Source organism: Epinephelus fuscoguttatus, linkage group LG9 (assembly GCF_011397635.1).
Source record: "Epinephelus fuscoguttatus linkage group LG9, E.fuscoguttatus.final_Chr_v1".
NCBI lineage: Eukaryota > Metazoa > Chordata > Actinopteri > Perciformes > Serranidae > Epinephelus > Epinephelus fuscoguttatus.
This window is the reverse complement of record NC_064760.1, coordinates 43,364,928-43,380,917: the sequence shown is the minus strand read 5'-3', so window position 1 is coordinate 43,380,917 and position 15,990 is coordinate 43,364,928. Positions and strand designations below refer to the sequence as shown.

At 40.7% G+C, this 15,990-nt stretch overlaps 1 protein-coding gene across 1 annotated transcript; it reads right to left on the bottom strand.

The window, feature by feature from the left end:
- Positions 1–50: 50 nt before the first annotated feature.
- Positions 51–15,852, bottom strand: LOC125894703 (magnesium transporter protein 1-like). The gene is made up of 10 exons (XM_049586284.1): positions 15,727–15,852; positions 13,354–13,523; positions 13,155–13,272; positions 9,204–9,344; positions 8,924–9,064; positions 4,859–4,948; positions 4,694–4,757; positions 4,232–4,306; positions 2,809–2,899; positions 51–2,706 (listed from the first exon to the last, which is right to left on the bottom strand). Exons 1-10 carry the CDS (start codon positions 15,805–15,807, stop codon positions 2,691–2,693), a joined length of 987 nt encoding a protein of 328 aa, XP_049442241.1. The 5' UTR covers positions 15,808–15,852; the 3' UTR covers positions 51–2,690.
- Between the last annotated feature and the right edge of the window lie 138 nt (positions 15,853–15,990).

Here is a 15,990-nt window from a genome sequence, read left to right as displayed (position 1 = left end):
TGCTACATTAAAAATGAAAGAAAGAGGACGCGATGAACACTTTAAGGCAGTAAAGGCACTTTAATATTAGAAATAGTCACTGCAGATCAAATATTCTCTCCTGGTACAAACTTATAAAGAAAACAAAAACATTTAAAGCACTTTAATTTACACAACAGAAAAATGTACAATTCTGGTGAAGCATCCTAACGCTTAAGTTTGCATATTGAAAAATCCCATGTTGCTCTGAGGTTAAGACCAACCTTACTTCTTAATACAGAACGAAATCTTGTTTTAATAACTGGAAGTGTAAATAGGCCTTCATTTGGACCCTGTTAACATGTTACTCTGTTAGACCCTACAATGACCATCACTGAGTGGGAGTACTGATGAATAACTGAACTGGTTCCATTAATTGCCCTAAGATTTATTAGGGTCACTTTAAAATGAATCACTGAAATATTCTGTTATTCATTCATTATTCAGTTCATTAGGCATGTCATCAGAGCCCCAAGTGGCTCAGCAGTGTAAAGGCACATAGCTAATAGAGTAGCAGAGTGGGTGAAGCTGCAGGTTCTGCAAGAATTTCAAGTTGTGAGAGAGTAATTATATGCACATCACATAGATGCAAGGCTATCAAAAAACAGCATACATGAAGGAAAAAGTTTGCTCACGACAATGTTTTGATCCTACTTGGATCTCCATAAAGTCAGATTGAAATGTTGTCATGGGTAACTTTGGTGGCATGGATTAAGTATTCAGGTGTTACTTTTTTCTGCAAGGATTTTACCCAGAAAAAAATCTGCATTTCAAACCTTTTTAATGATAATCTTATTAATCAGCACAGAAACAAAGGACTGCTTGATAATATGACATTTATATGGCTATGTTAAGACCATTGGTTAATAGTGGAGCACAAAGATCAACTACAGAAACCTCAACAGTGAACACTGTCGTTGTAAACCGGAATGGTCAAGGCTGGATCACAAACCTGGCAAAGCAACAAGTGCTCCAATATTTGCAGCCTGTTTCTATGCTGTGTAATGTGCTGCAGCTGATCAACTAATTAGCTATCTAGCCATCAAACAGGACATTCCCCCAAATTAGTATTTATTTGGTGACATGTTCCACAAGCCGAGGTAAGTTAGATTAGAGAATTTAGCAGGAGAGCTGATGTGGTTGTTGTGTTGTGCAACAAGCTACTGACTGGCATACTGATAGCACCCTGACATTACTGCTCTCCAAAAAATATAGTTTAAAATTAGGCTATTTGATTGGCTGTATGGAAACGAGTGTTCCATCTACATACGCAGAAAGGTAACTGTACTGTGTAAGATTACTACAAAAATGGCAGGGCCATCATGAAACCAAAACATTCAAAAGTACATTTCTTCCCATTGTTTTTTTTTTTAATTACTTCATCTCAAAGGAGGACACAGGACAGGTGGTTTACAGAGCAGAAATGTATGCAGTTGGATTTGACACATTCACCTGTATAAAATTTGATGCCAGTATGTTTCATTTTTCTGAATTGTTTTTAATCAAATTACCACAGAGCACATTTTGGTTCACACTGCACAGACTGTAAAGAGCAATGAGGGATAAAGAGCAGCTCACTTTTCACAGTGACTCCAACCATGCACACAATAGTTGCTTAATTCATGAATCATAATATGAAGTGGATTTACCTGCTTTGTGATCTGACATGCTTTACAGCTTCTTGGGATTTTTATATTCGCTTTGATTCTAAGCTGTTTTGATTGGTGTTAGTGCTTGCAAGAGAAAAATTAAACCATGTCCCATTTTATTACTCAGCTGTATCGCATTGTAACTAAAAAAGGAACTGATACCCAACTATATACTTAGAAGGGGTCCTAAAAAGCCTCTTCAATTGGTATATAGCACTAATTAATGGCATACCTAGTTATGTAGTCAGAAAACAGCAGCACAGCTTAGCTGAAGATGAAAAAAGTTAAAATGTTTCTTTCCATGTGGTTGTATAATCCCAGGAAATACATATTTAATTGGATCCCTGCAATCAATAATTGCTTCTTAACTCCACCCAACTCTCACCCTTACTTCTAGGGGCACTTTATAAATCTGTTGATAATGTTAATGTTAATCTTGATAACCCTGAATAAATGAGTGACTACTTGGTGTGTGTATTAGCAGAGAAAACTGTCCCAATGTTCCCTATATTTAGTACCAAAACGTTTTTCTTGACATTGTTGACATGGCCCATATAACATGTTAGCGAAGCAACTTATTCCCAGAACCCATGGAATGCCTGAAATAACTGCTCCCACTTTGCTACTCCATATAAAGCATACCCTGGTTGTTGAGCCACACACACAAACACAACAGAGTCCATGGCCTGTTTAAAAAAGAAAGAGACAAACTGAGATATGTGTCCAGGAGGCACTGGACTGCAAAACGATTCCAAAATTCTGATCTAAAAAACACCTTTTGGCACAAGACAAAATGCATACTGGTGATGGTTCTGTTGTTGGCAAATTAATTGCTAGCTGAGTCTTTGTAAAGGCACAGTATGTATTCATATGTGCTGACACACACACACTTTTGGCTCAACAGATTAGAAGACAAACCATGGCATAGCACACAGAAAAGTGGCATTGCCATGCCAAGCAGCACCCTGTTTGTTGACAGCACTTTGAAGAAGTTGGTGTGACGCTGGAGGATGCTGATCAGCTCTAACTCATCAGGAAGCTACAACAGGGACAAGAGAAATTTTAACCAACAGAACACAAGACATCAGCTCAGCCAGTGGCAGCAGGTAAAACAGTGATAAATGTGTCTCTTTGACTCTACCTGTATGGGTACCCGTGGTACTTTGCTCTGAAGATGGACAGCAGCCAGCTGAAGAACAGCATCACCAGACCAATACCTGCTACACACATGACTGACACAGACAGACACACAGTCAGTTTTGCTGTAAAGTATATATGTGTTTTTGTGTGGATGAATGGATGTGTGTGCTTGTCCATTCATATTCAGCAAGGACATCATCAGCAAATAATTCTAACTACTTTGAAATTTCAACATCAGTAATAAAATGTCAGAAATCCCCACAAAGCTGAAACATATACAGGTCTATTTCCAAGTAACCCAAACATTCTCATAATAGCTAGATTTACCAAAAGCTCCTCAAAGAAAAAAAAGCCACAGTAGGTTCACTGTACCTTTGGAACCCATACTTCCCCTTTAACATCCAGTGTGTAGGATTTAGTGGCATCTAGCTGTGAGGCTGCAGAAGTGAAATATCCTGTGTGCTAGCGTAGGAAACCTACGGTTGCCTACATGACAACACAGAGCTAACACATGTCCCCAGGCTTTATTTTATCAAATTATGGAAATATAACTTGTGACAACATGTGGCTTATATGAATATTTCACCCGCATTAATTAGTCAGGTCCTAAGGGGTTCACTGTTGGAACTGTAACTGTTTTGTTCAAAAATGCTGATCAATTCAATATCTAACCAAATGTCTCCCCTTCTGTTACTATGTTAGGATGTTGAGTAATGGCCAGAAAAGTGTTTTTGCAGAATGTTACCATCTCATAGTGAAGTTGACCTTTGACCTTTTGGATATTGAATGTCATCACTTCATCATTTTATCCTATAAGCAAGTTTTGTCATAAGTAGTGTATAAATTCTTGAGTTATGGCCAAAAACATGTCTTGTGAGGTCACAGTGACCTTTGACCACCAAATTCGTATCAGTTCATTCTTGAGTCTTAGAGGACATTTGTGCTGAATTTGAGAAAAATCCCTCAAGGATTTCTTGAGATATAGCATTCACGAGAATGAGACAGGCAAGGTCACAGTAACCTTGACCTTTAAACTTCCAACGTAAACGTTCGTGCCAAATTTGAAATGATGGTCCTCCCTGGGTGTCCTTGTTGTGGGTCTTCAGACAGCTGAAGAGGCCAATTCTGGAGCCACAAACTTTCTTGCAGTGTGGGCATGGATGTTGGGTGCTGGCGTTGGGATGTGTGGGGGCCTGCTTGGTGAGAGCCTCTTTGCTACTGCTTGATTCTATATGTATGTATGTATGTGTGTGTGTGTGTGTGTGTGTGTGTATATATATATATATATATATATATATATATATAAATATATATATAGATATGATCACTAAACATTTAGATAATTTGATAGACAAATGATCTAGAGCGTATACAAAAAGGCCAAGCAAAACAGACATAATCAGTGTGTGTCTGTATACACATACTCTTCCTCTTTCCAATGTCCATGTCAGAGGTGGCAGCTTCACACAGCAGCACTATTCCCATGGTGACAGCAGCATCTGACAGTAAGGTCAAGGATTAGACCAAAAATGCATGTGATGACATTAGTCTACTCACACCTATTGCTACAATGTAGCCCCCCTGGGCACCACAAGGTTGGGCATGTGGTGGTGTTAGGGGTAAGAAAGGTGGGCCTCAGCCCTGTTAAATCCACTGTGAAACTGACCAAGTGTTTTAGAAACAGCAACACAACATAGCTAGAGGGGTTAGAAAATGCAATAGGATCAAATGTGACACTCTGGGTGCAATCCACTAAAGAATAGTTCTCTTTGAGCTTGATTTTATCTGTAAATTAAAAGAGAAAGAGATCGGGTAGTTGGTTTAGTCCTAATTATTAAATGTGTACTGACTGTAACAGTGTCAGTATGAATACAGCTTAAGGATACTGAAGAGTAGGACGATGTGTGTCTCAGCCACAAACTGGGCCTGACTGCTACCATGGATGTAACTCTGAAAACACACATACACAGTTATATAATATTCTGATGGTTTGTTCACATATTACATTTTTAATTCAGCATATATTGTAAACAGTGATTTTTCTGTCTTACAACTTGTCCGGTGCTGGGGTTCTTGTGTGCATAAGGTGGTCCTCTAATGTGGTTCCACATCTGGCCTGAAGTCATTATCAGAACAAAGCACTGAAACACAGAAGAACAAACAGCAACAAGAAAGACATTAAAAAGATCAGAATATATTCAGTAGAAACTGGGGTGAGAAACTTTATTGTTTCCTCTACACTAAGGGTACTTTCACACCTGGCCTGTTTGATTTGGTTAAAATGAACTCATCAGTTTGTGCAGTTAGTTCTATTTGTTTGGGCTGGTGTGAAAGCTGTCAACTGAACCCTGGTGCGGAACAACCAACCAAACTGAGACCGCAGGAAAAGGTGGGTCTCTGTCTGCCTCCTAACAGATTCTGGTGAGGTTTGTTTGTGGTGTGAAAGAAAACAAACCAACCACAGGACTTTATGGCAGCAGATTGTGGTTTTAGCATGATTTCAACAGCTAGACCACTGATAAATCCTCCTGCTGATCCTGAAATCTGTCTGTGTTCTCATAATTGATTGTGATAAATGCCATGTATATTCCATAACCTATCTATGCTAACATATACTTGTAACCATGGTAACACATATGCACGTCAGGGAGGGTATTTTCCCAGTTGTTCAAACTTTCCATTAAAAAGTGCGTGACAGTGATCCCACAGTATGGCAGTCAGCGGAAATTGATTTTCCCACGTGGATCCTGATGATGCAGGATGACACATGCCAAAACTGTCCAATCAACAAGTTACCTGTCAGTCGGTAAAACTTCATGTTTACCCCTTTTGGTTCATTTGCAAACACGAAGTGTGAACAGGAAGCGAACCAAAACTAAAATGCAACAGCGTGTCATTTTTTTCCCCTCTAGTGCGGACCAAATAAACCCAACTACAGGTGCGGAAGCACCCTAGGAGACATCTTCATTTCCATTAACAGTTTGTTTTTTTCCAGTTAAGACTCATTAATAGGGTTGTCAAAAGTATTGATACTCTGAAAAGTATCGATACTCAAACGCTGTATCCGGATACAATACTAATTTACAAAAGTATCAATACTAACAGTGCACGCCACCTCAGCGCCTGTTGGGTGCGTGCAACGGGTCCGACAGACATGCGCTGTGCAGGCAGCGTCTGGCAGGCACAGAGCCCTCGCTGCAACCCGGCTTTTGTCGTCGCTGTCTATGCATGCACACATTTCTGTTGCTGTAATAAGGCCAGCCGGCTGCAGGAGGATCAGAGCAGCCACAGTGTTTCCCATACATTCATTTATCTGTGGCGGTGCGCCACGAATAAATTATCTCCGCCACATATAGATTTTTCTGCTTTTGGCGCTACCTGTTCGACCTCGCTCATAAACACATTATAATGGGACTCACTGTCTGTGAATGTAGCTTGTCGTTACAATTCCGGTGCAATAGGTGGCGGTATGCATCGTAAAGACGCACTTAACGCACCTGGTCCGCCAGAAGAAGAACAAGAAGCAGACGTAGTAGCAGAACGGATCCAAAGACCTCTCGGTACAAATATGTGAGCAAACAAGTCCAAAAGTGGCTTGAACAACTCTAACTCATCATGTTATATTAGCCTCTGTCTGTATTAACATAGCTGGAAGCTCAACATGTGCAGAGACATTAACTCACGCTGTTAGTAGTGTTAACTGCAGCGCGAGTCCCGTAGCAGCTCGCCCCCGTTAATCAATTACAGCGGCTCCACCGGCAACGGGAGCGGCGCAACAACCCCCGTCTGTCGCGCGACAACTCTCTATTTTATGCGGCTCTTCTATTTTTGTCGCGCTACACTCCCTACGCGACCCTCCAGCAGATAAAAACTACATGAAAGAGTGTGCTAAACGAGCACAATGTGTTTTTAAATGAATAAACCATTATCAGAGGTGATATGTAATGATTTTTTTTCATGCATTTATCCATGTTTATCCGTGACATTGTGTAAATGTCCGTGGCGGACATTTGAAAGCGAGTAGATAACAAACAGTACAGTAAACTTGTAGATAACTCAAATATATGTATTAACTTAGGTGGAAAATGCTTTAACATTTCATGCAGCCTGCATGCAGCCTCTCAGCTCAGCAAACGGTTAACAACCCGCTGGCGTCTCTACGTGTCGCTTCCGTACGCAGTCAGTGGAGCCCCAATGAACACGCCGCGACGCTACGCTGACGTTTGCAGCCGGTGGAGCCCGGCCGTAAGGTTCTGCTCGTTAGTAATTAACTCTGACGTTGGATGTTCACTCCTTCACACAGATGAGTACTGAAAAATATTTTTAGTACCCCCCCCCCACACCACCACAAATAGAAAGTCCTGTCCTGTGGGAAACACTGAGCCAGTTTTGGTCAAAAATGATAAAGAAGAAAGCGCTCTTTGGAAATATTTAGTGAAGTGAAAACAGCATGCTGCAGATGGCAGGTACAGCCCCTCCCCTCACTAGCAGCTGGTGTCGCCAGCATGAAACTGAAATATAACTTCTAACGTTAATGTGGGAGCTAAGCAGAAAACTTTATCAGTCATGCCCACATTAATAGACAATGTTAGTTTAACAGGACAACACAATTATGTGTGTCTGAAAAGTTATGTTAACTGTAAAGTCACAGATTGAAGCTGAAAAAGCGTTTGGTTTCTCCCGTAACCCCTGGGTGTCTGATCACATAGTGAGGTAGAAACAGGAGCATCCTGAGCCTAAACTACCAACTCTATTTGATCAGCAACAAAAATATGGTGCCAATTCACCAGAAGCACAGAAAATAAACAGGGCTGTAGATAAATACATTTGTATGGACAGATCTTGTTTCCTGGTTGTTATTTATTTTGGAGGGATTTTTTGTTGTTATCATTGATGTTACTGTTCTGATCTTTATTTAAAAAATGACATGCCTCTTAATTTTTTGCTACTGTATTGAAAATGGTATCGAGTATTGAATATTTTCCTGGGTATCGATATCGAGTTTGAAATTTTAGTATCATGACAACCCTACTCATTAATTGACACAGGGTTGCACAACAAATCCGTCTATCCCTGTAGTTTTGAATTTGCATCAGGAGGAATGCAGTTTTACCAGGATAATATTATCACTACAATACTTCATTTATTGTATCTCTCCTTGTCTTTCAACACTCTTTTATTAGTTACTCATAGGTGCACATTCCTTTATAAAACAAAGATAAATAAACAGGAGAATGTAACTGAGTAGAGAGTTATTGACTCTATTTGCTTTTGACCGTGGAATGAGGGTTTTTGGGTTGAACTTTGTAGGTTCTGTAACAAATGCATTGCATAGCAACATCAATCTTGTACAATATGTTTTGGGGAAGAGGATCTTATGATTGATCGTGGAGGCAAAGATGTCACCAGTGGAAACACTGTTGCGCCCGTTCACTTTTAAAAAGCAATGGCCAAAGGGGAAAAACCAACTTGACCACTGATAGCGTGACTTCATTAGTCACTCACTCACTTACTGACTTCAGTTTTTATAGGCCTAGCCCCTGCTTTGCTGTGGTCAAAACAAACTGCTTTGTTTCCAATTTTAGCTTTGTCATCAATATTTTTACCATCATGGTCGTGAAGTTCACCTGTTTATACACACCCTGGAGTAGAAGACTGCTTTGGGATTGGGGTCTCTCGTGACCCCATACAAATCTTGCCGATCTAGTGGACAGTTTAAACTTTGCTTTGTGGTCAAAAAAATATACTGCAGGAATTTTGTGGGATTAAAATTGTAGAAATTAGATCCTTTTTTCTGTGAGTCAATTATCATACTGTCTTGGAAATAACTAAAGGTTTTTTAAGAATAAATATCAGAGCATGTTCACTGGTGTTGCCAGGGATACACCTACAACATACAGTGGCTGATAATGACCAAACAGGACAAATGATTAACAAAAATGAAATCAATGTGTTATGTTTAAATGCAGAGGAGGAAAATGTAAGTTTGCTTCGTTATTATTCCCAGGTAGCATTAGAGAACTGCATTGGATTTGGGATCCCCCAGGCCCCAATCCAATATGCATTTATCTATGCTGGGATGTATGTGTGTGTGTGTGTGTGTTGGCTGTTGTTACCAGTGCAGAGAAGGCCCAGACATTCTTGTTAAAGAGAAACTCTAAATTGTGTCGTCGCAGATATGCCAATCCCCCAATCACAGCCAGGAGGAAGCCCAGCAGGAGAGGCCCTGCGTAGTTAGGAGGACGAATGACACGGATCTGAAAAACAGACAGACATGACCATTGCAGAGGCTTTCCTCATCCTAGTGTTTGAGTGTGTCTGTTAGGTTCTGAGTTGTGGTTTACTGGTTTATTTCATCATAGCAATGGGTAACATGATGATATGTTGTGCAGTTACCTGTACATCAGTCCTGTCTGCCACCCATCGAGCCAGCTGCTCAGCTGCAAAGCCTCGAACCTGCAGCTCATAGGTATCTGACCTCCGAGGTTTCCCTTTGGGTGGGAAGTGGAGAAAGGTCGGAGCAGAGTTCATACTGAGCTAAAACACAAAACAAAAACAGTCTCAACATTCATTATGTGTAGCAGTGAGTTCAGCAAGAAAAATAATTACTTTATCAACCCCAGGGGGGAAAAACCTTTTTCACTCCTTGTTGTTTGACTGACTTAAGGAGGGATGGACATGGACACGGACATTCAAGAGCATTTCAGCAGTGCCCACAAGGTGAACTGGCACCTCTACAGATACCAGTCTACATTAGTGATGTCATGACGCCAAAATTATGACTTCAATACAATACCTGCAAAAATATCTCCATACTTATAAAGAAAATATAATGTGAAATAATGTGACTTAACAGAATACTAGAAAATGTGGCCAGTAGAGCGCAGACCTCACAAAGGAGATGTAGTGAGTCATTTGTGTTTAGTCTACTTGATTAGACAGATTGTAATGTATGTGCTGTGAAGAGATCTGTTGTTTTTAATACCTGTAGGTGTGTTTTTGACTATGCCCATTATTAAGTGGCCTATTATAAATAGTAAGATCATGGTCATTGTGTTATTTTAGGCTTTACATGGTATGCAGTTATCTGATGTCCCCTATACTTGAGTTTATGTCATTTCTTTGATAGTTAACTGTATATTTGTAACCAGACATCACTTATTAAACAGCATTTTTAAGACTCAGAACACCTCCTTGGTGGAGGTCTGCTCTTGACTGAGTGCATTTTCTAGTGACAAAAATAATTCTTGACAAAAATGTAAATGTCACGATTACCATTTCCTGCACTGATTGAATATAAACTGGTCCTTTGTAACTGGTGCCCCCGCTCTGCATACTTGTTACATCCTGATTTTTATCAGCTTGCAGGTTCTGGTAAAGTTAATGTTACCAGTGTGAATGATGCATTTGCATATGGAGATGTTTGTCATATCCAGATGTAGCGCTAATTAAATTGAGTCTTCAGAGAAGGAAAAAAAGCACATTCATGTACTTTTCCATCCGCTACGGTAATGTAAATACTAGGAGTTAATTCTTCAAGATAAGCAGAGGGTGGTGCTAATTCTCTGGTCAGCAGCCACTTCATAAGAAGAGGGCACAATAAGATGATGTAATTAAAAGAGCACCTTGTTGCATTTATCAATACACCAACTTTTCCACCTCCCCAAGCCTTAAAAATCTTTTGTGCTATTTTGAAATTTTTTACAGATTGTGGCATTTCCACTCAGGGGGTTTTACGTGCAAATTGAAAATGCACAAATAAACAGGTGAGTTAGCTAAAAATACAAAGCCAAATTATACAGTTATCACTGTCCTTAACTGCCTCAACAAACTCTTGTGGTGAAAAACATTTGCTTGTCATGAAATATATCACACTTGTTTGACTTCTATTTGAGGGCATGGGCATGATGACAGTATAGCCCCTTTTCCACCAACATTTCCAGGAACTTTTATTACCAGGAATTTGTTTACCTGGGTAAAAGAATTCCTGGTAATCTGTGTGGTTTGAGTTTCCACCTCACCTCAAGTTCCGGAAAATGTATTTATATTAAGCGTGATGACGTAGATGATTCAGCATGTGCCCTGTATTTGGCTCCGCCAGGTTGGCTGGTTACAAGTGTCAAACTAAGTTAGTCTACATACAGGCAGCTGTCATTTGAGCTCATTAGTAACAATTCACTAACAGGCGAACTAGCATGCTGTCCTTGTGTAAGATTTAACGTTAGTGACAGCGGATGAGAGACTGGATGGAGCATATTGACTATCGCTGTCTAGATGTGTACATGTTCATGCTTGCTGAACACATGAATTGATCAAGTATTGGCTTCTTACTAGGGTTAATGTCACTTACAGTAACAAGTGTAACTGCCGTCAGCTCAAGTCATTTTCAAGTTATCTTCACTTCGTTTCCATCGCGGCTACTTGGCTGTTCACCGGTTACCGTGTCACATCAGTGTGTGTATGTGTGTGTATGTGGAGGCGTTCAACGCCGGCACAAAAGAACCGATACCGTGAGTGCTTATCAATACTACGGTCTTTAACAGTTTAGCTCTGCGGCTAATTTAGTACCGGGTTTCGGTACCCATCCTTAATCAAAACAGAAAAGCTTGTGGAAATGAAATAAAGCGTGCAGCGGCTGCCCGTACCAGGAAGTGTGGAACGCTGCAAGTGTTTGTTACACCAATCAGTGTTCTTTGGCAAACAGCCCCGCCCCTCAAGAATTCCAGGTAATCTGAAAAGTCCTACCCCTCTACTAGGTACTTCTTCCAGGGTAAATTTGGGGTTGAGGGAAAGTTTTACCCAGGTAATTTTGGTGGAAATGTGTGGAGGTTTTTCAAAATTCCGGGTAACTGATAGAAGTTCCTGCGGTGGAAAAGGGGCTTATGTTATCTATCACATTCTACTGCTAATGTGTCGTGTTTTTGTTCTTTGAGCAGGTTGGCATGTCTGCCGATGAGATGCTTTGCTGAGTTGGACATGTAAGCTCATGGAGTCTGCATTGGTTTATAACATCTTATACAGACTGCCTTTATGGTGTCCTTGGACTTGCCCTGGCTATGTGAGCAAAAATATTTTGCTTTGCACCCCACAAGTACTTTATCAAAGCCATTTATCAAATCAGAATTCTTGTAAATCCCTTGTTAATTGTGATCTAACAGGTTCAGCTCAATGTTTTAAAGTCACTCAATATGTTTATTAAGACTTTGTGACTCTTTGCTTTAAGAGTAAAGTGATAACTCTTCAGTGTCAGACCCCTAGTGTCCACTCTCCTCCTAGCAAAATTAGACTCACAAGTCAGTCTTCAGATGCTTTGCTTAACTAAAGACTGTCTTTCTCCCTGATTTTGTGTTTAGATGGGCGGATACAATTTCAGAGTTTAAAAAAAACTCCCTACGTTGCAGAACCAATAGTAAATCCGCAGGGCGGTCCTTCAGTGGCTCGCTCAACTCTTGTGCTTGTAAACATAGTCCGACTGCGTTAAAAGTTTTAAACAAAGTAGCTGTAAGTCCTTCATTTCCACAATCTTGTGGAGTGAGCACATGTTTGATAAAACGAAGTTAAATCTCTCAGCATCCATTTTCAAGTTCTCTGTGTGTTTGTTGCCTTTCAGACAAGAAAAAGGGGGAGCGCACATTTCCGGGAAGGCATGTCCTTTTAAAAAATGCAAGAGGCGTTTGTTGCTGGCCGTTTTCTCCAGTGTGTTAAACACACTTTAGAAAGGAGTGTCCCCAGACTATCAGAAGGCGGAGATCTCTGATTGTCTGGTGGCGAGACTAAGCAAAACGGTCTCCTAAGCAGCAAGGAGTTCAGTGGAGGGACCGCTGGTTGGCCAGCTAATTGTTTTCTCATTTGTGGTCTGATAAACAGAGAGAAAGAGAGACAGAGTGCAGTGAGGAGCCGAGCAAATTGATGCACTCAGCGCAGCTCTATAACTGAATTAGATTTTACCCATTTTAAATACAACTGCAATGGAACTAGGGCTGGGCGATATGGCTTAAAAATAATAATGCAATATTTTTTAGGCTATATTGCGATACACAATATATATATATTGATATTTTGAAATCTCCTCCAAAGTACTGTAGACTACTAAAATACAAAATTATTAAATGTTAGATTAAACTTCAATATATCGCCAGTGCAGAGGCATGAAAACAGAACTGTTATTTTAAGGTCTACAATTTGCTGTGAAGGACTGAAGGTGTGCAGGGTTTCAGTAAGACTTTCAGCCCTCAGTGACACACATATTCTGTTCTTTTTTTAGTGTGTATTAATGAATAGATGGCAGACACACTGTTACAAAACATAGGCATAACTCCAGTCTTGGAGATCAAGAAGTTGTCTCACCATCTGAAAGACGTCTGATCCTTCATCAAAATCCACAGATGCAAAGAAGACTTTGTTAGTAAAGGCCGAGGAATAACGCCAAGAGTTAGCCAGCACCTGGAACTCCTCATCAGCTTGTCTGTAATAAAAAGAAGCATTTATATTCATAGATAAGACCTAAATTAACAGCAGTGCCTCTTCCTGTTGCTCCGGTTCTTACCTGCAGACCCCACACTGTCTCTGTGGCTGCAGCGCCGTGAACATGATGACCACTGAGTAGTTCCTGGGAGGAGCCTTGACAAAACGACGAAACTTGTCTCCATTCATTCTGATGACCGAACGCTTGGAGGCCCACTCCATCATCTGGGTCACCTTTTCAGACAGCAGAGTCTACACAGGAAAAAGACACAAAGACAATGGCTTATCTTAAGATGCAAAAGCGGGGAAGAAAAGCTAGGAGTCATCCTGAAACTACTGTCTTTATGTAGTGTTTTGGAAAAGGCTGCACATTGCATTCAAGGCAGTGTTCTGCTGCTCTCTCGCGAGAGTTATACAAATTTTGTCTTGGTACATGGTGTGAATATGCAGGTGCTTCCAGATCTACTCCATAAGTTGATGCTGGAGTGTGATTTGGCAAAGAAGGAGGTTAGGGTGGGTGTACATCCTGCTCTGCCGACTGAGTGTATAACTGTCTCCTGGGAAATGGTCTGTCTGGTAGTGGTCTCTGGGCTTATGTTCCCCCACCACGGTCTACAACAAAGTATCCTCATAAACCAGTAGCAATGAGAGCTACATGTACAAGCTGTCATAAATGTGTGTATGTTATACTAAAATCAAGAATGTTTCATAGTTTGTATGTTCGTTTTTAAACTTAATTTATATGATTCCTATGGTCTACGACAGCCGAAAAATATTAGTTTAACATGAACAACTCTCTCTAAAATCCAAAAGCTAGGGTAATAAAACTGAAATTGGGGTTGTCACAGGGTGTAAAGTCTGGAGCTGTTCCAAAAACAATAAATGGTGAAAGATGTTGTAGATGAAACTGAGAGCAGCCAGGGTGTTCTGAGTATATGGGGACATCTTGTGTTTCAGAACTGAGAACATTACAAAAGAATAGAGCTTATGTGGGTATAAAAAAAAGAAAACAAACATTCTGTGGGTCCAAAAAAAATCAGGCTTTTGTTCGTTGTCTATGTGGCAGTGCCATACATTATACCCCTTGACATCACAAGCTTGAGACTTGAGACTTGAAACACAAGGGGTTTTTTGGGGGAGTTTTCACTTATCCACTGTGAGCGTCCAAAGGACAGAGGGATGTCGTATACTGTAAAGCCCTCTAAGGCAAATTGTTAATTGTAATATTGGGCTTTATAAATAAAATTGATTGATTCATTCATTCATTCTCTGGTTTTTGGCTTTGAGAGAGAGTTGTTCATGTTCTCACATACTGATTGAACTTTCCTGGTTATACCATATTGGAATTATTCATTTAGTTGATGTTCCCCTTTAACATGGTATTTATGATGCAGACTTACCTGATTTTCTCAATATTAGAGTCTGTGCTCTGACAAAATATCACTCCCTGACAGATGCCCAGCCACATACTCGCCTATTCAAAAAAGTCATGTCATGTACGAATGTACATGACATGAATAGGGGGGGGGGGGGGGGGGGGCTGGAGCCTATCCCAGCTGACATCGGGCGAGGGGAGGGGTACACCCTGGACAGGTCGCCAGACTATCGCAGGGCTGACACATAGAGACAAACAACCATTCACACCTACGGACAATTTAGAGTTATCAATTAACCTAGTCCCCAATCTGCATGTCTTTGGACTGTGGGAGGAAGCCGGAGTGCCCGGAGAGAACCCACGCTGACACGGGGAGAACATGCAAACTGCGCACAGAAGGGCTCCCACACCCGGGATCGAGCCGGCAACCCTCTTGCTGTGAGGCGACAGTGCTAACCATCACACCACCGTGCCGCCATGTACATGTATTGTTGAATTATTAAAAATACTAGGGTTGGGGTATAACTTGGAGGCTGTTCCCATTTTTAACATAAGCAATAAATACAGAAATGTGTTGAATGAAGCTATCTTATTTAAGAGGAAAAGCAGCAAAGATAAGCGGAGCTCTGGCAGGGAGTAAAACAGGAAGTGGCGTTTCCTGAACTAAATGCCACCTGTAGCAGTTTTAGTTTTAGCACGGTTTCTGTCCTCTTGTTGGGTTTAGTTAGCTAACGTTAACTGAACTGTGAATGTTAACTGAAAGCAAGTTTATGTGGGTCCACTCGCTGGGTTTCAGCTTGTAGTTTATTTTATGGCTAGTCCAACACGTTTACAACCAGTTCTATGGATTAGTTATCACTGTGACTGAGAGAAGGTCAAATTAACTCATTTGTTGGAGACTAACGTTAGTGATTTACCTCGTTCCATGCAAAACATACACGTTAACGTTAGCTTACTTCTGATTGCGGTTAGCTTAGCTTCTAAAATTGGCACGGACGATGAACAACTTTGAAAACATCGTGGAAATTCAACCCAAAGTGTATGAACTCTGTCCGCTTTATGTTATTGAAGGCATGTTACCTCTTTTTTTTTCTGTGCGTCAGCAGGGCCATGATAGAAAACAGTGAGGAGAAACAACGAGATTAAAAGTTTCCCAAACATTCTGCAAAACTACTGCCGTTAACACATCTCCTGTCAGCTTCCCATTGGCCACCTCTCAGCCAATCACAGCCAACTGTCGTTCTTCCTCTTCTTCTGATGTTTATTGGTGGTTGGCAAACAGCTTTTACGTACATTATCGCCACCCTCTGAAATGGTGTGCTCCTGCTAATCCTTGTCCTTTGA

What these genes read in the sequence shown, in the direction of transcription:
- LOC125894703 (XM_049586284.1), bottom strand. Translation starts at nt 15,807, where the DNA reads ATGTTTGGGAAACTTTTAATCTCGTTGTTTCTCCTCACTGTTTTCTAT. An exon ending in AGACAGTGTGGGGTCTGCAG is followed by an intron (nt 13,273 to 13,353) that starts GTAAGAACCGGA and finishes TTTTTATTACAG; the next exon opens with ACAAGCTGATGAGGAGTTCC. An exon ending in ACACATCGTCCTACTCTTCA is followed by an intron (nt 4,307 to 4,693) that starts GTATCCTTAAGC and finishes CCTTACTGTCAG; the next exon opens with ATGCTGCTGTCACCATGGGA.